General features: G+C 45.1%; 2 protein-coding genes across 7 annotated transcripts; one reads left to right on the top strand and one right to left on the bottom strand.

The window, feature by feature from the left end:
- Nucleotides 1-2,212: 2,212 nt before the first annotated feature.
- Nucleotides 2,213-22,607, bottom strand: LOC142082029 (putative E3 ubiquitin-protein ligase HERC4). Of its 5 annotated transcripts, none has more exons than XM_075149566.1 (23): nucleotides 22,514-22,607; nucleotides 21,359-21,491; nucleotides 20,591-20,667; nucleotides 19,802-20,023; nucleotides 18,948-19,039; nucleotides 18,219-18,349; nucleotides 17,289-17,437; nucleotides 16,898-16,974; nucleotides 16,490-16,584; nucleotides 15,205-15,264; nucleotides 14,389-14,491; nucleotides 14,044-14,227; nucleotides 13,536-13,714; nucleotides 12,282-12,380; nucleotides 10,970-11,074; nucleotides 10,768-10,890; nucleotides 7,378-7,518; nucleotides 7,107-7,273; nucleotides 6,053-6,119; nucleotides 5,772-5,848; nucleotides 4,563-4,746; nucleotides 4,078-4,177; nucleotides 2,213-3,440 (listed from the first exon to the last, which is right to left on the bottom strand). In XM_075149566.1, exons 1-23 carry the CDS (start codon nucleotides 22,605-22,607, stop codon nucleotides 3,226-3,228), a joined length of 2,874 nt encoding a protein of 957 aa, XP_075005667.1. In that variant the 3' UTR covers nucleotides 2,213-3,225. The 5 variants fall into 5 exon arrangements, 3 of the variants coding, with proteins under 3 accessions (XP_075005667.1, XP_075005668.1, XP_075005669.1); XM_075149567.1 differs by having other exon boundaries at nucleotides 22,523-22,607; XM_075149568.1 differs by lacking the exon at nucleotides 22,514-22,607 and adding an exon at nucleotides 22,305-22,435.
- On the top strand, nucleotides 7,691-8,932 carry LOC142082030 (phosphatidylinositol N-acetylglucosaminyltransferase subunit Y). Of its 2 annotated transcripts, none has more exons than XM_075149569.1 (2): nucleotides 7,691-7,881; nucleotides 8,049-8,932. In XM_075149569.1, exons 1-2 carry the CDS (start codon nucleotides 7,691-7,693, stop codon nucleotides 8,188-8,190), a joined length of 333 nt encoding a protein of 110 aa, XP_075005670.1. In that variant the 3' UTR covers nucleotides 8,191-8,932. The 2 variants fall into 2 exon arrangements, with proteins under 2 accessions (XP_075005670.1, XP_075005671.1); XM_075149570.1 differs by having other exon boundaries at nucleotides 7,769-7,881.
- Nucleotides 22,608-23,669: the final 1,062 nt, after the last annotated feature.

The following is a 23,669-nucleotide window of genomic DNA, read 5'->3' as shown; positions in this document are numbered from 1 at the left end:
AGATGCCAAAATCTGCAGCTCATTCTGATTTCCAAAGCACCTCTCTTCTCCCCCAAGCAGCAGTCCAGTGTCAAGAACCACATGGGCAAGCATATGGTGAGGTCTCCTGAATGTTGTGATAATACAAGTTATTATTCGTTAGAGTTATCTCCACAAAGGAAGACAGGGTGGCAGCTTTCACCTGCTCTCTGAACCCTCCTTCCAGGAGGTGCTTTCCTCCAGAGTTCTTCACTAGGTGCTGTTGGTAGCCTTCTGCTACAATGGGCCATGGCACACACCTTTTAAGAGGGCTGTGCAGAGGTAGTGATGCTTTATGCCTAGTCAGTCCTGCCTGTGGTCAGGGCTTTTCACCAATATGGCAGCCTGAGGAGGGCAGGAAAGCTAGCCGCAGAGCACGCCACCCCAGGGAAACTGCCGCATGGGACACAAGCCTATGCCCCAGGCATCCGGGCCAGAAAGCTGTGTGTGTAGGAAAAATCCTTCTATGTGGCCATTGATGTCTCTGTGCTGCTCTGAAAGCAATGAACTCTTCTGTATTTTTTCTTTCTTGGCCCTTCCGTGTTAGGGAAGAGCTTTTCCAGCGGGCTCAGCTGGGGATTAGCCAGCCAAGGCAAGGTCCAGATACCTCCCATGGAAGCGGTATTTCTGCGCGGTGTCCTCTCTGCAGCAAATCCAGCACAAAGCTCACCCCTAATACACTTCACCAGGCTACCTCCCTTCATTTCTCACGGCTTGCAAGCTGCCAGGGTGTCCTAGTCGCCCCAGATCCACCCCTGTTACATCAGCTGCTCGTCCAGGCTCTTGCGCTTCTCTACAGGTGACGTTCAGATCAGACAAGTGGTCTAAAAAAATTCCTGCTGCAAGTTCAATATGCTCTTGCTGCCTGTGTAAAGCCTTTTAAACTCATAGCTGAGTGCGAAGCTCACTCATGCTGTGTTCCCCTGAATACTTTATAATGAGCACTGCTTGACAAAATATAGACGCAGCTTGGTGCTCAAATATTTCAGAAAATGACAGAGGAGCGCTCTACTCTGTTCCCTCTGAAGGTCTTTTTTTTTTTTTTAATAAAAGCAGGGCTTATTTGAGGACAAATTAAAAATAGCCTTGAAAGTTACTCTGGGCTTTAATCTCCCATGTGACGTTGCATCATACATGATGAGAAGGAAATTCCTTCAGGCTCTAAATAAACCTATTATCATTTAATCTCTAATGGGTTATTTTGAAAAACAGAATACATCTTTTGTACAGTTGCACAGCATAGAAGATCACTCTGGATTTCCAAGCTCTAACGGAGGCTTAGAAAAACATAAAAAAAGAAACAAGCAGCCAGGAGCCGGCTGGCAAAGAGCAGCGGGCTAAGCTGCCACAACAGACAGCTGTGATGGTGTAGCAGCATCAGCTGGGCGTGGGATGGGGACCCTCCAGCTCAACGGGGACAACAGCTTGGGCTTCTGCCAGTTCCCTGTTTCCACAAAAATACACCTGCAGCAGGGTGGTGCCTTTCCCAGAGGATGCAAGCATCCCTGCGGTGTCCTCTCTGCCCCAGGCAGGCGAGGGGGCTGGGGGTTAGCTCTGCACAGGCCACGTGTCCCCTCGCTCCCCTTGGCTGGCAGCTGGCATCCTCCCGGGCGCTAGTTCCCCTTTTCCCGTCGCCAGTGCCGTGCCACCTGCTTTCCTGTACCGCCCTGGCGCTTGACGTGAGTGCTTGAAGTTTTTCTTTACTAATTACTATACTGTAACTTAAAAGGAAGCTTTCTTTTTCTTAATATGTAACAATGTCCTTTTTACTGAGCTGGAAATTCATCAATAATGCCTATGTCTTTCCTAGGAAACATTTACTTTCCTAAAGAAAAAAAAGCACTAGCCTAACAGTCATTTCTAAAAAAGGTTTATATAATTTACGGCCATTTCAAAGACGCAGCCTCCCTGGTCCAAGAAGGTGTGCATGTGATACCCAACACAAATTCAAGACAGAACACGAGGTAAAAATTGCTGTCGTCTTCTCGCTCTCAATTTTTACATTCATCTAAAGCATATTCTGCATCGAACGTGAAAGACCTTGACTTGTTCAGCCTATGCAATGCATATATTTGAAATAAACTTACATCAGCCTTTGACCCCTCTTGTGAATGGCTTCCCTGTATCAATGAGGACCGAAAACACAGATACACTGTCATGCATAGGGAGCTGCATAATGAAGGAAGAACACAACTACAGGTGTGCAAATTTAATGAATCATCACTTAATTCAACACAGTAAAAGTAATCTTTACATATGTATGTCCACTGACACATTTAACACACCAAAGGAAAGAGGAGAGGACTGCTGAAAAATCATGATTGTTCTCTCTCTCTCTTTCTCTCTCTATTTTTACACAAAGCAAAATATACAGAAAAATACACATCCTGCCTTTACATCCTGCCTGACATGGTCAATACCCTGCCAGTGCTACGCACTGTTTCGACCATGAGCTTCCAGCAGCCCTGCAAGCCTCATGTCCACAGGATTCTGTAGACAGAGCTGTTTGGCAAGCCTAAAATTTTGTTTAATTGCCAAACATCTCCTTAGAAGATATAAAGAAACATGACAAAAATCACAATGTTATCACACTAAATAATAAAAAGTCCATTAATGCTTTACAAATACAGCTTTTGACAAAGTCTAGGGATGATCAAATCCTCATCCTAAGAACTTCTCTCAGATAAGTCAAAGGCCATATTCAGGTGAGCACAGACTGCTCCTTCAATTCACTGTTTGCAGGAACATGTCTCCTAAGCGTTAGTTGCTCCCCAAGAGAATCCTTAACTAATACAGATGAAAACTTTACCCTAGCTTCCTCTTGCAATGATGACTGCTTAGCATATACTGGCTGTATGTTTGGTAATGTACAAATCACAGAATCCCTGCTGCTGAAAGCTCACCAACTCAACAAGACCCGCACAGTACAGACAGGATGGACATATATGTAAATATACTTGGTAATCAGTTTGCTTCTTGGAAGCATGTTAAATAGGGTTCTTCTTTCCTAACTTTAACAATTAGGTATCTGGTCTAAGCTCATTTTTATAATCAATATAAAATCTCAGTGAATACACACACTGAAGTGTTTATAAAGTGCAGTAAAATTAAGACAGGGTAGAAACGAGTAAATTGGAGTTATTAAGAGAAAAATATGACGTGAAACAAAGACTTGTTTTCTTACTTTTGCTTGCTCCTGACCAAGAGTTAAGGCAAGCCAAAATTTTCATTATGTCCTATGACATGGAGCAACTGTTTCTTGAGTATTCTTTTACTGCTGTATCTGGGAAGGAACAAAATATGGTTGCAGGTACTGGCAAAAGGACAGTGCTCATCTGGATTTTCTGCTTGAGGATCTACAATAAAAAATTTAAAATGTTCCAGTCCACAGCCAGGGATTCGATCAGATCCTGACAAAAAAGCTGAAGGAAGGGGAAAAAGAAAAACAAAAACAAGTTAGCAAATTAAAAAAAAAAAAACAAGATAATGTTATCAGAGGATGAAAATCATGAGAGAAAATTAGTGTAAAAATATGGCTATTTCCATAAGCTAATTCTTTTGCTTTGTTGAATTTGTACCTGAATATAAGAACGTCTCTTGCTGATTCATAATGGTAAGTGCTTTTTTACTTTTATTTATATAGACTTTGTGGATGAGAAAGGCGAGGCTAGATTTGACCTTCTACATTTAAAAAGGATGAGCTAGCTTTTGCGATCCTTTGAGAAAGCTAAACTGCTTACATCAGCATAGCCTGCTCACACAAGTTGAGGCCTCTGACCAACAACTGATAACCGCGAAAGTAAAGGATAAAGTAATTGCAAGGTCCAAGGCAGTCAGATGCACTCGGGCAAGCCTCAAGGGATGTGAGAAAGGTCAGAACTGTGTCTGTGTAATTCTTTGTGTCACTTCTTTGTGGCTTTCACTAGAAAACGTGGCAGGGGGGGAAACATGTCAAAAAGCAGCTTGGAACTATAGTATTTTTCATGTGCAAACCTCTAAAATGTATGTTGTGGGGGAGAGAAAAGGGCTATGAAAAGTTTAAAATGCCTCATATATTACCAAGAAATGTTTTCTTTTTTTCTTCTGGGAGTTTGTGAAACACAGTCCAAAAATTCCTGATGGTTCGATCTAACTTTTTATACTGTCTATACGTCACATTCTGTCAAAGAGATAAAAATAAAACCGGCCAGTTAATCCCCACTATTTCCATTTTTATTTAAAGCAACAACAATTTATCCAATAAATTTTATAATCCAGTGCATAGATATTCAAATCCTCTTAAGTTCTGGAATCTGCTTGTTCATTTGTTTTTCAAAGATTCATACGACAATCCTTGAGCTACGACTTGATTTTTAGTCCCCTTTATTCTTGTATCTGATGCAGATTAGAAACAGACTCAAAACAAAGACACGAATCAAGAAAAGAGAAAGTCCCTCGAGCTTCTGTTTTTCTGTTCACGACCTATGCACTCAACAAAAGAACAGGTCAGAAAGAGTTTACACTCAGCAGATATAGCAGAAGTACACTGTGCTTGTATCCAATACCTTTTCCAGCAGATGCCAGTCAAATTTTGTGTGTCCCTGGAGAACAGTCTGAAGCTCTACAGGGAGAAACATCTTCCACTTTCTAGCTGGGCAGCCTCTTAAAAACCCTTGCATAAAGTCCTCAAACGGCTTCCGTATCGATTCATTGAACACATAATTCACATACAAGTCAACAAATTCCTTCCTGCAAAGATACTTCGAATCAAACAAGCAATGCAGTAGGTGCTTTTTTAAAAGGAGAATTATAGAGAATTTTATTCCTTATTCCTTTATTCCGTATGACCTGCTCTACTGTAAAGACTCAGTTTTTACTGAGAGCAGTCATCACTGGCAATTATTTATTCACTGAATAAGCTGGGAGGATCATCACAAATAAAAGAGAATGCTGGCCAACATGGATTCATCTTGATAATACTCCTTGTACTGCATGTGAACTCTCCAATAAAATCCTATCAGACACTTCACTATTAAGATGGAACCTAGCAGACCTAAATGGTGTAAATTCAGCAAAACTCCCACTGAATGCCCAAGAATTACCCTGAAATCAAAATAAATATTTGCACAGATGTTAATCAGTACAGTTTCACCCTTCTCTCTATTTGTGATGGGGATTCGTTTAGTGATGATGTACTTGTACAATCAACTCAATGTAAATGCTATACTTCAAGCTTCCTAAACAGCCCTTTCATGCATCCCTATGGGTCCTCAGATCATCTGCATAACTCAGGCCACAGAATGTCTCTCTGTCGCCTGTGCCGAGGTTAATATTGACACAGTACCTTATTGAAAGATTGCTCCTCCTCTGTTATATACAAGATACATTCCATATACGTAACTAAGCAGGAAACATTTTGCTCATAAAAAAAACCTTATAGAGATGTACCTATAGCTGGATTTCCCAGACAAGTATTGTCTTATTCCCCTGAAAATATTGGTCAGGGGTATTTTATACATCTGTTAGGAATTTCCCTGATAAGACCAAGCATCTCTATACGCAGATGCCGGGATGTCCAAGGATCCCCTTCTTATCCATTGCTTGCACAAACTGCTGATGTCTGGCGCAGCACACACAGCAAGAACTGAAAGCATACAACCTACTGGACCAACGGCACAATGTTCAATATTTTCTAAGAGTATATGGGAATGGGTACAGATATGGTATTTCATACGCTCATAGCAAGACAACCGGCTAAGAAAAATAAAACTGACCTGTTATCCTTAGTGATAGGAATGTTGGCACCATTTTTTTTAAGTTCAACAGCAACCATGGAACCTTCTTCCATTATCTATGCAAATAAATGAAAACATTGGATGCTATATCTATATATGACAGATATATACGTGCTACATCTATCATTATTTCTTTCTGTAGGGCCTGACATAGCACTCTTACTAGTTTGAGTTTACAGACAAGTTGTGTTGTTTGCAGTGGGACATTGTCTTGCCTGAGTACATGCATGGCACGTCTGAATGGCACAATAATGTCTTACCGTGAAGTCCATGTCCAGGCTCTCAAGAATATGATCACATTCTTCATCCAAAATTCTCTGAAGACTCCTTTCGAAAAACAAAGGGGAAAAAAGAGAGAAGAAACATGACCATTCAACGCACTTTCAAATTCCGCTGAAAACCATCTGTTGACAAGCAGTATTTAAATGCATATGTATACAGAACACCTATACTCACACAGAACCCTCATATATGGCCCTAAACTGATCTGTACGCTTATGTCCTGCTGCTGCCATGAGCTGAGGGCAAATTCCTTCACCGTGAAGGATTCCAGGCAAGTCCCGTGAGGATAACTTTACATAAAGTTCCGTGGCAAGTGGGCTTGGGCCACAGCCTTGTTCTTCCAAATATCATCTAGTGAGAAATTAAGTGTGGACCAGTAGGATGATCTGGTACAACTGTTCTGGGGTGCAGCACCTCTCAAAGTATTACAGACAACCTGATGTTTCAGTCCACCTCAACAGTTGCTCGCTCGTGGGAAGGGGTTCTCATCTTCTTGGCTGTTTACAGCACTTGCGTGGAAAGCTGGGCTTCAGGGGCCTAGAAGCTTTATGTTGGTGGCAGCAGCACCTCTCCTGGCTATATCTGCCTGAAATCTTTCCCAGCGCGTGGAAACCCCGCATGCGCGTTCTCACATTTGGCACAACCACAGCATATGGTAATACTGTGCTTGTGCATAACATCATTGTGAAAACTGATAACTAGTAAATCAGAAAAAAAACCAACATTAGTAATTGGGCACTTAGCTCTTCCAAGTCGAACTACAGCTCAAAGCAGTTTTGAACTATATATTCACAGTGTGGACTTAAGCTCAAGCGGAGCGGAAATCCAAGCCATGGAGCTTGGCTTTTTATTTTGGCAATGCCACCCTCTGTTCAAGAGCAACGCCCGTGCCCTGGACGAGGACCACCTTGGAAATCTGTGGCTTTTAGCATCTCTGCCACGGGTAGCCGGAGCACGGCCTTGAAGATCTCCGTGCGCACCCTCAAGCTAGGAGACCCGCCTCGGCAGCAGCTTCCCAGCAAAGGCTCGTACCGGCCCGCAGCGGGCAACAGCTCCTCCAGGTCCTCCAGGGTGGGCGCCAGGCCCAGCAGCTTTTTGTAGAGAGCCCTGGGGAAGGGGAAGGGCGCCATGCACCCGTTATACAGGGCCATTCCGCATAGCGTCCCGATCCGGAAGAAGGTGTCCTCACAGCTCGAGGCCTGGTTAAAAACAAGCACGTGAAAGACGCCGTGACTGCCTTGTCCCGGGAGCAGGCTCCCCCCTCCCCGGGCCGCGGGGCTGCCGCGGCGGACCGGCCCCTTACCTGGCTGGGGAACCAGGCGAGGTCGGAGGCAAAGCGGCGGAAGGCCCCGGTGCTGGGCTCGCAGAGGGTCTTGGCGGCGACGCTGAAGAGCTCCTGGGACAGCCCGCCTTCGTCCAGCCCTGCCTCGCCCACGAACGACACCTGCGAGCCCCGAGACACCCATAGCGCCGGGGAGACCGGCACCGGCACCCGCGGGGGAAAGGGGGGGCTGTGGGGGGGCGGAACCACTGTGCCCGCACCGCAGCGCAGCCCGGGGCGGGTTGGCGGGCGCATCGGAAGCGGCGCGGTGCGCGGCGGACCGCGCGGAGCGGCCATGCTGCGCGGCGGCGGGCGCGGCGCGGCGGCGGTGCTGCGGCGGGCGGCAGCGGGCGGCCGCGCAGCGAGCGGCGGCGGGCAGGGCCAGGACCCGGGCCAGGGGCAGGGCTCGGGCTCAGCGCGGCCGCAGCCGCTGGAGCCGTCGCTGCTGCGCTTCCTGGTGTGCCCGCTCTCCAAGCGGCCGCTGAGGTGAGGGGCGGGACCGGGGCCTCCACGGCGGGAGCGCAGCTTTCGCAGCCCGGCCTTGGCCTGCTGCTCCCCCGAGTCGAGCGAGAGGGGCTGCCGAAGGGCAAACCCAGGTTATTCACTCCTCCTTTTGTTCTGTTTTGTTTTTTTCCCCTGACTTGCCTGGCCAGGTACGAAGAAGCTACCCACGAGCTCATTAACGAGGAGCTGGGCATCGCATACCCCGTCATCGATGGCATCCCATACATGATCCCTGAGGCTGCCAGGACGACTCGGAAGAAGCCCCCAGCTGAGGGCTCGGAGCAGCCCTGAGCACCCACCAGCCACAGCGGTAAACCGGGCCGATGGCCGGAGGAGGCGTGCTCCCCTCCCTGCCCACACTGACTGTACTTGTTCCCCTCCTGTCCCTAGCAGGCTTGTTTTACTCAGCCAGCGTAGATGAAACCTTCCCACAGGGCTGCACCAGCACAAACAGCTTATGTTTCTACAGTCTCCTCCTTCCCGTTACAATACCGGTTTATGTATTCTTCCACCTATGGACCTGGATGGGGATTAAGCTTTTTAGGCACAACTAGTGCGATGCATTTGCTAACCCCTGGGCTTCTCTAAAGCAACGCAGTTTATTTAATCTCATCAGGTAGTGCAGTTGATTTGAGAGAGTTCCCTTCTGGCACTAGTGACTGTTGTCATTTTTCTAGTGGTATCTGGAACAGTATGAAGTCCTCTGCAGCAGCCTATTACTTAATTACTGCTAAGGCAGATAAAGAGGAGGAATAAGAATAAGCACTAATTCCTTGTAGTGTATCCCTTCAAGAGTGTTGTGCGTTTGTAGTGGCAGTAATGAACATCATCTAGGTGATCATTTTTACGAGGAAGAACTGTACCCTGACCGAAATAACTGATCTTAAATAATAAGCAATGACAACATGCAGCAATAGGAATCTCTTTTTGAATTATGAGTTTTGGTTTTGGTTTGAACTGATGTGTATTGAAATGTATTTGTCTCACTGTCAGAAGAACGTAAAATAAATTAGGCTGATGTTTAATAACAAAACTTGAGTTAAATGAAGAAATTTACGTGGATGATACCCATGTCTATATGTCCAGTAGCTGCTTGCTTGCTTGGTTTTTTTGTTTTTTTTTTTTCAGAAAAAGATGGGGAAATGACAGTGCTGCAGAAAAGATGTGCATTTGGGGATTTTGTTAGAGTGGCCTACTGCATGTTCCAGTGTCTGTTTAGGAGATGTATGTGCCTGTACTATTTGTTAATTGTGTCTGAGTGCCCAAGTTTGATAGCCAGGCTGGGTCATCTTCGTTCAAGAGGCATCTCCTGACAGGTTAGAGTAAAAATAAGTCCAACTGAGCCCAGGATTTGGTAGCCAAGTCGGCAGCTACAAATGCTGTTTAAGTATGTAGAGTATCTTTCCCCTTAGCACTATCCTCCTCAGTAGAGAGGGAACAGGAGATGGTTCTGCTAAATACTTCAACCTTCCCTGTTTTCATTTACAGCAACACTAGAGAATGGAGTGACAGACCACTATGAGGGTGTCACGTGCAAAGTTCTCGGTACTGTCTGACAAAAAGTCTTAACAGGACACAGCTATGAAGGGGACAAGTTAATGCTATGATATTTTTATGTTTTGTTACTGGGTGGTTTATATCTGCAACGCAGACACATGAATGTCCTTTACCTGCTGAAAAATTCAGAAATGCGGCACCAAGTTGTAAATACTGCAGACCTCAGTGTCTCTTGGTGGGGTACTAATAATGCAGTCAAATTGATCAGGCTGCTGCTGGCAAATAATGCATCACTAAGTGACGCACAGTATGAAAGGCAGTGCCCACAAGAGGTGTATTCGAAGGCTGACTAGCTAAGTGCAGCTGTTTGTTGAGGCTCTTTGTACAATCAGCAGAGAGAGACTGTAGATCTAGAGGACAGTACAGAGCACAAGCCTTATTGCCTCCGTAAATAAATGCCTCTTTCAGCTGATGTAGTGAGGAAGAGGGAAGGAAAGGTAGCTCTAGGAGCCATTGTGAATCTTCTCCTAAGTATACAGGAAGGAAAAGCTTTGACAGCTCTGGTTGGCAAGGCGGCTTACTTGGAAAGAACCAGAACTGGGTAATAGGGCACTGAGGTTGATAGTTCCTGCTGCACAGGCGTGGTGCCAGACTCTGACGGCCTTTGTGTTAGTGACTGATGCGGCACATGGTCCCTCAGCTGAGCTCCGCTCTGGCCAGGTGCCCTGTTCCCACGTCAGCCATCTAATGGCTTTTGCAGGACAGGGCTAGCATTGCGATACCTGAAGAAAATAGGGCTGCCAGAACCTTTGGGTTTGTGTGGAAACCACAGACTAAAGCCACATGGAGATAGCAGCATTATAATGAGCTTTTCATCCCTCTTGCTGGCACTATCCTTCCTTTCCCTTCAGGTAGCATCTCCATGAGAGAAATGGCTATTGTGGCTATGTCGCTTGCTGGCCTCTAATGCTGGCTCCCCGGCCACCAGCTTTTTCACATAGAGCAAACTAGCCTAGAGTCCTTAAAGTCAGTCTAGCAGTAATAGTAATGGACTTTGCCAATTACCAGTTTCCTGAGCAATCCTATTACATTACCCCAAAGCAAACTCACAGTAAATAGCGCTGCCACTTGCATTTAACTTATGCCAACAAAGCTTGATGGCTACCTGGAATAAGAATGTAAGATACTGCCCTCCAGATTTACTCTACATCCCCCGTGGAACATGTTTTATAATAATTTAATGAGTAGTTGTTTTGTTGTATGCTCAGTGAATACTGAAACCCTTCTACCAATACTTCAGTAACACTGAAAACCAAAGAACACTGCAGCAATATATTCAGAGCTGGCAAGTAATACAATTTGGTATCTTACCTTTAAGAGCTTCCTGAACTGCTGGGTTGGTACACGATTTAAATGGCTCCATATGTCTTGCAGAAGGCACTGTCTTCTGACTGGAAAAAGCCAGTATTCCTGGCCCATCTCTATTAAGTGTATCTGAAGATTGAAGTGTGTTAATAGTGTGTTAACAGTGTGTTTCTCTCTTCTAAATTGTAAAAAAAATGGCCACACTTACGCCACTAAAGGGTCTGGACAGAGCATTGCATTCTGTACAATGAATGTCAATCTTGTCTTGCATGTCAAAGATGCATGGATATTTGGTCAGCTTCCATAGGGCCATCTGAAATGACAAGGAAGAAAGAAAAAAACTGATTTTCTCTTGCAAAATCAGGGTTCGGGGGTACGTGTGCAGACTGAACTGCCAGTCTGTACCCTGGCAAACTCCTACATCTCTGAAACACGCCCTTGTTGTGTACCTGAACACGACACCAACAGAGGCACACTTTCTAAAACCAGCTTCAAAACACTTCTGTGAGTAGGAAACCCTGACAGAGAGGCATCCGAACTGTCTTGTGTAGGCAGACACTTGTGTTACAGTGCCCCAAGAATAAAACAGACACATAGTGATTTTAATAGCACCTTCCATAATTCAGCTAAACCAAAACACATAGTAAAAATGTCCTGGATACCCACGTTATGGTATATTGTTAAAAACTGTTGGGTTTATTATCTGTAATACCAAAAGTAGATAGTGGTATACAAAATAACCTAATTCAAAGTATTACACCTCCAGTGTGATAAGGCAGCAACTTCAGGTAATGTCCTGTTTGGCTTTTGATTCTCTACTGTTTCTCAGACCTCCTTCTCCGCTCTGGTTAATTGGTACAAAATGAGTACATAAGCAAATGAAAGCTTATGAAAGAATTAGGCAGTTGCCCTGTGGATTCCAGTCAAGGTGCCAGAAAACTGCATTTTTTTGCCTAAGGAAGCCCCTACTATCCATGTTTCCATTTCATGCTGCTTCCTGTGACACCAATTGCATTTGGTAGCTAATTTTCACTCCTTCATGTCGTCAAGAAATTAACCATCTCACAGATTATTTTTTATTACCACGGTTTTGTTTTTAGATGTAAATAAATTGAAATGGTCAATAGGGTTTCTACAGAAAAGTTTAAAGAGACCTCACAATATTTCTGTTAATTAAACATAATGAAATCCAGAGTAACAAGAAGTATAGCAACCATCCCTTGTGGTGCTGTTTCACACTGACCACCAGTTCAAAGCAAATAGAGCTGCTTAAGATGCTGGAGGACAGCTTCGACTCTCAGAACCAGGGGTCATCTCAGGAAAGGCACTATTGTAGCTGCTAAAATACTGGGATGGTAAATGGCTTGCATATTTTAGAACAGCTAGAGGACTAGGGAAAATGCATGGTCTTTGAGATGTACTGGGCTAGAGTCTAGAGTTGGCTTTCATATATATTGACTCATTTAAATAAAACAGGAAAAAAAAGGTGGTTTGCAGTGCTGGTAAGATTTTATACTTACTTCTTCTGCATTAAACAACTGACACGATCTGATAAGCACTTTCACTTCAGGCACATAGAAGTTGTTTTCTTGTACTCTGAAACCAGTTCTGGAGTTCACCTGCATTGATACACGCAATATGAAAAGGGGTGTCAGCAGATCTGGTGAGCGATGTGTCTGTGTGGCAGGACAGGACTAAGGAGTAACAGGGCTCTCTGCAGAAAGAGCTCTGAGACCCTGCACAGAAGTGGAAGGATAGAAGTGCTACGAGTAGCACAGCACTCAACAGTGAGAAGTCTCAGAAAGCCAAGTATAAACTAGCAGGGAAGCAATTTTCATTTACAGTGAAGACCCCTTAACAGGACCTCATCAGGAAAGGTATGTTTCACTTCAAGTGTCTTCCATGTTGCAGGACAATCTGAAGTTCCCTATTTACATTCATACTTGTTGCCTGGCAAAGATAGGATTTGGGGGGGGGGACAGTGAATATGTAAAGCTCCAAATGATGTAACCACTTACGGAGGAGTAGTCCTGCTGCATTTTTGAGTTTATTTATCTGGATAAATACAGATTCAAGAGTCTAAACTTCGAGGCCCACATCTGCATTCTCAGCCAAAAGGATATTCAATTCTGAACAAAATTTAACAATTCTCTCAGATTCATACTAAGTGCGTGCTTGAGCTCTTGACTTTCCTAAGCTTTGAACATCTCAGCAGGAGAAAGGATGGTTATCAAGAAGAATAGTTATTGCCCCCTTTCTTCCCCTATGCAGCTAAAGGTGCTCTAATTCTGTTGCCCCAGAAAATTTCTCAGGTAACAGGCTCTTAAAGCATCATGCAATGTTACTGCAGCAGCCACGATGTGCCAAGCAGGTGGGTTGTCTTTTAAATGCTGTGAGCAGTTACTGGGGCGGGGGATCTTACCAGCAGAAAGAGGAATGGGCATGCTACGTAACGGACAGCACATCCATAGCTCTGTACACATCAATGCATGCACTCCTCACACCACTGAAAGCATCCCCCCCCGCTAGGGGCTCTAACATCCTTCAGCTCTTCATTTCTATAGAGGGTCAGCCAGGCACCAGTCAAGAGCAGGATTCTTTTTCAAAGCTATGCTGGTGCAGAGCCAAAGAGATTCCTGAAGCAATGTCAAATGACGAGGCCCCATGTTCCCTTGTAAGAAGGAAACCCAGAGAATTCAACAAGTAAAAAGGGTTAAAATGATTTAACTTATACTGATACCTCCTATCTAATCAGGATCCAAACACTTTCTCACCTGGTAAAGAATCTGCAGTATTTGCAGAGTCTCTGTTTCATGTGGGTGCAGGTTGCAGGGGTTTCTTTGCCAACCACTGACTTCCATGATAAATTGAAACAGGTTTTTCTGGGAAACCACCTGATACAGAATGACCAGCTCCTTGAAAAAGGATGTTTCTAGATTTGACCACAGGCATTCTGTAAAGAAAACAGCTAGTGAAGTATTCATAACAAGTAACATGCAAATAACTGCAATTTCTGGATGAAGCTGCATTTTCTCTTTTTATCAAATGAACTAAACCAAAAAAATTGCTTAATTTTGCACTACAAAAGTTAGTAAACCTCAGACTGAGAATTTTTTTTTTTCTTGTGTCTTGCTGTGTAGTCCCCATGTTTCTATTTCTATTGAAAGCATTTATTCCAGGCTGAACTCTGGAGCAAATTACATCGGCGACACTAACTCCTGCTCCACAGCCAAAAATGACCAAGCATTTAAATCATTCAGTTCTATCACCATAAAACTTTACCAAGAGTTTGCAGGTCCTTTGGCTGGAGCTTTGTGATGGCTTGTGCTAACAGCCTGAGAGAACGGAAAGAGCTGTCATCTTTCCCCTGCAGAAGGAAAGGCAAGATCAAGTAGACTCTGAAATTTTCAGGTGAGATGGGAGAGGAAGACAATGACGGCAGTAACTTCTCAATCTCCTTTTGCACCTTCAGAGGAAAAAAAAAAAAAAGAGACAAGGGTTAAAAATGCAATTATGTTTTGCCAAAATCATCTATGAGTTAGGTTGGCACAGAATTCCCAAGTTCCATGCATAAATCCAGAGGTCCTCAGTACCTGTGTAGTGAGAATCCTTATATCAAATCCTTACCTGCTGGAAGACTTTTGGCTTCTTGCTGATCTTCTCATAAAAACGTTGCACTTCTGACATGTCTACACCCGAGAATTCTTTGGAAGTTTTGAAATGTTTGTCTCTATCACAAAGGAAAAAAAGAACACCAAATGATGTGAGAAGCTGTTTTTTTGTTACTGCCTGAATAGTGAAGCATCCTAACATGAGAAAATACTTGAAAAGTTCAGCCCCGGCTCCAGTGGATATAATTTCATCTGTTCTAAGAAGATACTCTCACTGTGGTGTGACATGATTAATATTCTGTCCTTCCTGTCTTGTGTAGCTGTACACTGCTAATGGTAGGCTTCCTGTATTTCACCCTAAAACAACTTGCACTTCAGTGCTGGGAGGAGCTATTATGGATCCTTTGGAAGCTGTAATATTGCCTAAAGGGCTTATCATAGAATCATAGAATCATTTAGGTTGGAAAAGACCTTTAAGATCATCGAGTCCAACCGCAAACTTAACACTGACAAGTCCACCACTAAACCATGTCCCTAAACACCACGTCTACATGTCTTTTAAATACCTCCAGGGATGGTGACTCAACCCTTACCATCATCGGTCAAATGTCGCTATGGGATAATCTGCTAGAATGTGAGCTTCTATAGCAAATTTCAATAGGACTGGGAGGATAAAAAACTTAATTTTAGCACGGGCTTTGAAAAATACAGACTTGCTTCTTGCAAATTCAGATATGACTAACATTTTCTACATATGTAGCCAAAATAACACTTTCTGGTCAGTTTACATGCAGCCAATATATTCTGTTACGTCTAAGTCAGCACACACTACCTTTTCTCCAGGAAGCTTCCATTGATGCAAGCCTCAGATGAAAAGATCAGTCCAATATTCCTGATAGTAAAAAACAAACCAAAGTCAATCCTTTCAACATGAGTAGTAACTTCAGGTTTTTAATTCTGAAAGAACAAAAAATGTGTACAAGTGTCTGCACTTGACCACATAAAACTTTTCTTAGCACCATTTCATTGACAGCGTTACAGAAGACCTTGTATTCGAGGAGTTAGTGATCTTCGGCAAGCCACCTCTGCTTTCCTGGGCCTTGTAAGGGAACCTGCTCAAGCGCCCCACGCCAGCCTGTGTCGCCTGCTGGTGGGCATTAGGATGGATATATCTTCTCCTGACAGGTTGGGACGTTATCTGATTTTGTTTGTTACGTAAAATAAAAGGCACTGCGGCATGGGAGGGAGGAGGAACCCCTCCACGGACAGGATCTTTGTAGCACGCTGAAGGAAAATCCATCAGGGTATCCATTTGCTGTTGCACAAAAGCTGGGTTCCCAGTGTCTGAAGGGATGTTAGACTTACTCACTACCTGTATTCCTGGCTCTATTCTTATTAAAGTAGCTATTTTATCAAGCAATTTGCTGTCAGGACCTTCCTATTAAGATCTGGAAAGAACCCTCTCTCTCTAACCCTCTCAACAACCACTTTCCATATGATCCAGACTCTATAAAAGTAGTCAGGGAAACATTTAGATCCAAATTAGCCAAGATTTTTAAATGCTCAAAATCAGCAGCTGGAGTCAGACTTGCCCAAAGAAAATAACCTCCCACGTTAAGATCTGAAAAAAGACTACATCATCGTAATTCTCAGCCATAAGTGTAAGGCTTCCTACAGTAGTATATATACTTACTGCTTTTGAAAATGGATAACTAAAGAAGAGATCACTAATTTTTAAATGCTGACACACACAAAACATTCCAGTTTGGGTACTCTCGATTATAATTTTTGCACAAGGCCTTGGTCTGCAGACCGAATCTTTCACGGATTTAACTTGTCGGCTCTTCATCAACTTAACAACCGTGCAAGAAGAGGAGGACAGGCTTCCGAAGCCAGGCAGTACATCTGCTCTGTTCCAGCAAATGGGTTGTCGAAAGGCTGTTGCTTATCAACATCTTTTTTTTCTGTGCAAAAACTAGGTAAGAAGCACTGGTACAAGATTCTGTCTCAGCTAAATTCTTGAACATCAGTTCCTACAATAGTCTCCAAAGAATAATAATTTTTAGAGAAAATCATGTATCAGGGAAAAAAAAAAAAACAGCAGGTTTCTGACTTACTTTTTTATAATCTCCCAATGTTGTGAATTGGAATTAGAAATCCATGTATCCACTTCTTTATCCTTCAGAGTGGCAATTCCATTCGAATAGGAATTCTATGTGAAATGCATGGAAATATTGACAAGATTACAGGTCTACCAGATGGGATTCTTTTTTTCAAGCCAATCATTACAAGAAGATTTCAGCTTAAGTATGAACAAATTAATGGTCTTCCAGCATGATTCAGATGCATTAACCACAGAACAGATACATAATTGCAATACAAGTTAGTTTCTGGGTAAGCATGGAAAGAACTGCAAGAGACATGCATGAACTTGGAGCACTAAAAGCAGGATGGAAAACCCAAACGTTTCCAGCAGTGATATGAACAATGGTAAAATTAGAAGCCATGATCAAACGTGCACATACCTTGTTCTTCTTGCGAAGGACAATACGTTGGTTTCCTCCTGCAATAATTTCAGTCGTCTTTTGTGATGCATTGCTTTCTGTGAAAGAATAAAAAGATTTTCAAAGGAACGTTTGAAGAGACAGTCATTATCTTCAGAGAGTCAGTGCACAGATGTGGAACAGTAAAAAAACCCCTGAGATAGTAGCTGTCTGTCTAAAAGTTGACTCTATGTGGCCGTTACCCATGATGATAAATCAAGCAGCAAATGCGATTATCCATTGTAGAATCTGTAGGGATGACCAAGCAAGCATGAGACGATGTTAGCCTCTCAGTGTAAACATGAAATCAAGAAAGCAAACATCTCCCTGGAAGAAACGAATACAGATTGTACACATCTGCAATGGTCATTACCCTGACTGGATTTTCCAGCATTCACTGGTGAATTGATGGGAAGTGGTATCAACTGATTAGGCTTTCTCTCATCTTCCAGCTGTCCTTCTTCACCAGAACCAAATGAATAGACTTTGTCCAAGGAGGGGACATAGACCAGGGTGTGCTGTCTGTTCAGAAAAAGAAAAATGGTCATAATGAGCTAATACCACTGGGCTAGTCAGAATAAAATTTACAGATACGTTTTCAGAGTGGTGAGCTGAGGCTTATCTTTAAAAGTCCGGACAGTCCAGCTATAGAATCCCTTTAACCAAAGTCTTAGGACCCTTCCTCCCATAAACATTCAGCAATAAAGACACACATGGACTCAAATTTCCTATACTATCCTCTAATGCTTGTGATTTACCCTGGTTCCATGTACAAGAATGAAGTGTTATGCCTTGCTAGCTTCACGCCCTTGCATTTTTAAAAACACCACTTCTATGCTGCTGAGCCTGATACAAAGCCCACGAAAATTGACAGGAGACTTTTTCTGGCCCAGTTCCAGAAAGGCACAATGAAATTGGATAATTATCACCGCTCTTCAGTTCTTTCTAAGGACCCACCAGTTTGTCAAAGTGGACGGGAATTCGGTGATTTTCCCGAGGCAGGCTTTTGACAGTCTTTTGGCCTTTGGAACCCAGTACACCCTTCGTTTCTTAAAAGAGCAAAAAACCAAGGGCTTTTGGTGGGTTTTGCAGCCCTCTCCCTCTGCTCGGCATGGGCTGAGGGTTCTGCTTTCACTTGGGCTGTGGCAGGAGGGCTTACACTTGAAGAGTGAATGATATTCTGACAGTGCTGATCTACTGGGATACAAGGATTTTAACATCTTGGTGACTCCCCTCCCTACTGTTCTTCAGTGATTCCCCTAAGACCTTGACCTTAGAAGGCACGTTATTGGTACTTTCCCACCTGCCGCAGGCAACCTGTGAAACTGTTGCTCCCCACAGCTCGGCCACCACACGAGGCACGAGTTCGTTCCGGGTGGAGTTGTGACCAAGCTGGCCAGCCCCTCCTGCTCCAAAGGTGCACACCAACCCCTCCTTGAAGATGAAGAAACAAACAACAGGATCACTGTATTATTAATGGCATTCAAATGGTCACCACTGAGAGTGGTGAAAGCTAGCAAGACACAACATGTTACATGGGACTTGATTCAAAACATCCCTCATTCAAACACAGGTAGAGTTCACTTCGCATCAAGCCTAATCTTACACTGTCTAATGTCCAAATCATTTAACTCCTGAGAAAAGCAATTTAACTCCTGAGAATAACTCCCCGTTGCTCAAGAATTCTACTTGTATGAGTAAACCCTAGTGAATTAGCTATCGTTCACATTTTCTGAAGTTCCCAATATGCTATAAAAAAGAAAACATTTTCAAAAAGTATTGAGAGTTGAACTGCACCTCTTTGCCCCAGGATTCCCATTCACCATCTCCCTACAAAAGTTTGCATGCAGGTGATGGGAATCTGAGAAAAGGACAGTTTTCCCCATAGCTTAGTTAGCATCCCTTGGGGATCGTCTTAAGACTCAGATGGAAGCAGGCGTTGCCACCCCAATTTCTCCGTGCGTATCTTTTAGCAGCGTATCTTTTCTCACAGGGTGAGGTCTCAGATGCTGACTTTCCATTTCAGACTCACCTTGGAGAGAACTGCAGTATGGTCTGCCCCACATGAGATAAATACAGTCTTCCAGTGCTCTAACGCTCCAACATATGTTGGGCGGTCCCTGTCTGGAAAGAAGATCACACTGGTAAAGTGAAAGAGTACTGGGGGGTCTCACACAAAGAAAGATTTAGAAAATAGGGGAGTTTAGTGCTTTTCAGACCTCTCTTACAGCAATTCATGTATTTACAACTTGGTTTTGAGTTTTCTACCCTCCACTATAACACACTCTTTCTCATAATGTTCTGCCTTTTTCATAGTATTTTCTTTTCATTCACATTCGATCTGAAACAAAACGCAGTGCTTTCACATCAGCTTGCCAAAAGGTACTTGGCTTCAAAATATCTGACTTTCAAGGGTGCGGACTCATTCAGATCCTGCTGACTTCAGGTTCTGTCTGGCTAGGGCAACTCTGCTCTAGCCTTCTAGGTTTGAAGACAATGGGTGATTTTATTTCTTCTCTCACCTCGTGTTTACAGAAAATTAAAGAAAGCAAAGAGGTATAAAATGAATTTCCTTCATGGAAGACTGCCTAGAGAGAGAATGGGAGTGAAAAGAGACCTCTGAGACATGGTTTTAAGAGCCCACGCTATCCAGTTGGCCACCTAAAATGATTGGAAGTTCTCTGTAAAAATACATCCCCTAAATCCCTTATCCCTGCATGCCTTTCCTGGTCAGGAAACAAAGAACTTATCCAGATATGCTTTCTTCAACAGACTTCACTGTCCACTGCTGCTCCAAAGGGGCTTGACAGTCCTGAAGAGCCACTCCTGCACCTGCAGTAAGCTCACTGACCAGGAAAACACCTTCCTACTGCTGTCCTTCCTTACCTTCTGTGTCGCCAAGTCCCAGCTGTCCAAAATCGTTCTTTCCCCAGGAGTACACAGCTCCAGAGAGTGACACAGCGGCGCTGTGAGCTCCTCCAGCAGCAATGTGAGCGAGTGAGAGGCCCTTTAGTCTTTCCACCAGCTGTGGTTGGGAGATGAATGTGGTTTGGCTCCTCACTCCAAGCTGTCCGCAGGCGTTCTGGCCCCAGGTGAAGAGCTCACCTCCTTCACACACAGAACAAAATAAAACAGCTCAGCCTCACTGCTTCCCTTGAGTCTTTGCACTTTGGGAGTGGCAGCAAAAATCAGTGCCGTTTTCAGGGATCTAGCTGCCAGGTGAGACCATCAGCAGCAACGAAATCTCCCTGTTTGTTTCTGACCCCTTTGGGGCAGTCCCATGCTGCCTGTGTGACTCAGCACAGCAAGAATAAAGGCAGGGTGTTTCCACCTCTAAACCATACTTATGAGAAGTTCCCAACTGGAGAGGTGCTCCAACTTAAGAATGATCAGGTCTGGTGACTGCAGAGTGGCGCAGCCACATTTGCTCTTCACAACACGCCTTTGCAGAGGGGTAGTGCTCAGAAACTGGAGAGAGACGGAGCTGCAGGTCCTTGGGTGCTGGGAGGAAAGGGCAGCGCTGATAGCCAGCGCACTTTGTGTCCTCCACCCATCACTCATTACTCTCTAATGGTGTCACCAATTACTGGAAGGAGTTCAAACACTCCCTTCCGAGAGCAAGCCTGCCATAATGTGACTCCCATTTGGAGGAGAAGTGTGCTTGAAAGAGGCTACCTCTGGACAGTGCCATGGCGTGCTGGTCCCCACATGCTATTTGAACAATATTTTGGTTTCCTAATTCTTTCACCAGCCTACAAAAATAAAGGAAAAAAAACACAAATCAAAATAGATACATGCTGTGCCAGGAGACAAAGTAAAGGAAGAAGATCCTCTGATCACCAAGTCCTAGCATGTTTAGTGGGAATTACATGGAAAAAATGTAATTTTTTTACAAAAAATTAGGTCACCTGTAAGTTGATTCACCCTGCTTTTAATGCTAACCTACTGCAGCTGCCCTAACTGATTTGACTGTGGTTTGCACCATGGGAAGCTGGAAGAAAATCATGCTCAGCCCTGGGCAAGTTAACAGAAAATCCCACAGCAAACTGCTGTGCCATTTTTAGATGATGGTTACCCTCACAGCTTAATCAGAAGGTGGCAACATTCAGATGTGCGTGGGTCTTTCACCCGCAGCTTTCCCAAGCCACGTGTGGTTTGCAAGTCATCTGCATTACTCTGGTATATGCTACTGAATCTTACTAAGTTTGAGAGAAAGCTGTCTCATGTGCATCTCAAACAGCTCAGATCTTGATATTATCCTCAAAATCAGTGCACTTCTTGCTGGGTAATGAAGATAAAGTTTTGGGTACTAGCAATGAAGGTGTTCCAGTTCCCTCTCTACAACAGGAACACACCTCAGTCTCTTCGATGTCACTTTAGGAAAAGTGGGCCACCTTCTCTAACTGTTACCATCCATACCTCCACCCCGTGAAAGCTTCTTACTTTGTCTTAGAGCGGCCAGCTGAAGCTGTAGCCCACTGTTCAGAGAGCTTCCCATCAGGGGAGAGAACGAGCATATGTGTTGCATCATGGTTTGAACATTGCACCTTCTCATTCCTCTGCGACTGAGTGAGTTCTGCAGAACAAATATGGACAGGCACGACGGTCACGCTAAGGCAGCGGGCATCTTAACTATCTCAGCCCCCTCCCCAAGATCTCTGTGTACTACTGCTTTCAGCAAGAGCTTCTGCTCCTCAGGAAGAAGTGAGACAAATGTGTATGACTTATTTTCTCAGGCCAGTTGGGGTTTCAGTGTCGTACGCACTGCCTGGTGTTATGCCAGAGAACTCTCCTGGCTATCACTGAAAGACATTTCTCCATCTCTTAGGCTGCTGTGCCACCAGCTCCCAAGACGATCAGCAAAATGTCAGCAGAAGCACATTTTGTTACTTTTGCACAGTTGTGGAGAGAGTCCTGGGGAGATAAAGCACTTCCTGAGGTATCTGACTGCCCTTTTCACAGCCCACTTGTCACAGCCTTGGGAATGGGATGCCTCGAAGTCAAATATTTTACAAGACACTGGAGAAGCAATGATGGAAAATTCACACGTTGCCTATTTGCAGCAGAAGGAAGTCCCTTCTTACCTGCAGCTGATGGGCTGCGGGTGCTTTCCTGACCCTGAGGCACCAGATCTACTCAGTTACTCGTGTGTGGCCCTACTGCAGCACAAGTGCCTGAGAGCCAGGATGCCCAAGCATGAAAGGCAGTCACCAGCAAAGCCTTCCCCGATTTACCTAACACCTCTGGAGACTCACTGTCCACCCTTCTCCCACCTCCCCAGCTTAATCACAGCATGTAACCAGAGAGGAAGATACATGCCTGTTCCCCGGCATGGTCTGCCTCCTTCCAGCCTCCCCCGACTGCTGCGCACCAGCACACGTTTAAGCACCTCACACAGCGCCTCGCTCTCCCCGAGGGGCAGCACCGCAGATTATTGCAACTTCAGCGGTTTCATCTCCACGGACCCGTCCTCGCCCACGCACGGACCCGTCCCGGAGGGTCTCACCGCCGAAGGCTCCGGCCAGGAGGCTCCCACCCCCGGCCGGGCGCTAGCCGCCCTCCCGCCCTCTCCGCCGCGCCGCTCCCGCCGCTCGGTACCTCCCGTACCCCGTGGCCGCCGCGCGGGGCCGCTCTCCCGGGCCCGCCGCCCGCCCCGCTGCCGCCGCCGCCGCCGCTGCCGTCCCGCCGCCATCCTCCGCTCGCCGGCAGCTCGGCGGCAGCGCCGGGAATGCCCCGCCCCGGCGGGGAAACGAAAACCGAAACTCGGCGGGTGCCGCGGCAGCGGGAGGAGGAGCGGGCGCGGCCGATTCCCAGATCCGCGGGAGCTGGCAAACCCTGACCCCTGCGCGGAAAACGTGTGAGCTGCTGGGTTTTGGTGAGCTGCCGGCTCCCTCCGGTCTTCGGGAGGCGGCTGCTGCCGGCGTGGGAGGAGAGGGGAAACCGGAGAGCGGGTAGAAGGGTGCTGGGTTTTTCCACGTGGAAGAGACACCCGTTTGACTTCGTTATTCACTCGGAGAGTGACCCGCCTGTGTCCATCCTTTGTAGGCTTCTACAAGCTGAGAGACCTACTCTGCTGATCCCTGTATCCTGCTGCTGCTCCCTGTACCCCGAGTAAGAGCCCGCGCAAATTCAGAGGGGCTACTTGGCTGCCTGAAGTCAAGCAACAAGGGAAACGCCCGGTTTAGAAATATATCGACATCTAAAATCTGTCTGCTTCCATTCTCACATAGTCTCTGCTATCGTCTGCTAAATCTCCCCCTGTCTTCAAAGACCCTGGCAGCTTCCCCCCCCAGGAAAGGCCGCCTGGCCTGCCCCACCTCCCACACTTTCTCACTGGAGTGATGCATGCAGGACCATCTTGATGATGAAATAAGGGATACCCTTATTGATGAATGATGAAATGGATCAAAACACGTAAGAGCATTTTCGTTGTATTCCTAATAGCTTCCACTGATGAATTAAATTCAATCTGCTTAAGAAAATTTTATGCTGCTGAATACTAAGCACAGATTTTGGTGGGGCACTCTACAAAAGTCCCAAGAAGCACAACATGAATCTACAGCTTTATACTGGTGTTCACTGAAACACAGTGGAACATTCGTTACTGAGACACCAGAAGCATTTAATATATTTGAGTGGAGCAGCCTGTGGTGCACAAAAAGGCACACAGAGGCCCCTGGGATGAAGAAAAAAGGCTGTGGAGGAGCCGCGGAAGCAAAGCAAGGCGAACCTGGGGCATACAGTAATTGGCTTC

The sequence above is a fragment of the Calonectris borealis genome, chromosome 4, assembly GCF_964195595.1.
Source record: "Calonectris borealis chromosome 4, bCalBor7.hap1.2, whole genome shotgun sequence".
In the NCBI taxonomy this organism is placed as follows: Eukaryota; Metazoa; Chordata; class Aves; order Procellariiformes; family Procellariidae; genus Calonectris; species Calonectris borealis.
Note: the sequence above shows the minus strand (reverse complement) of the source record. Positions and strands in the feature narration are given on the sequence as shown.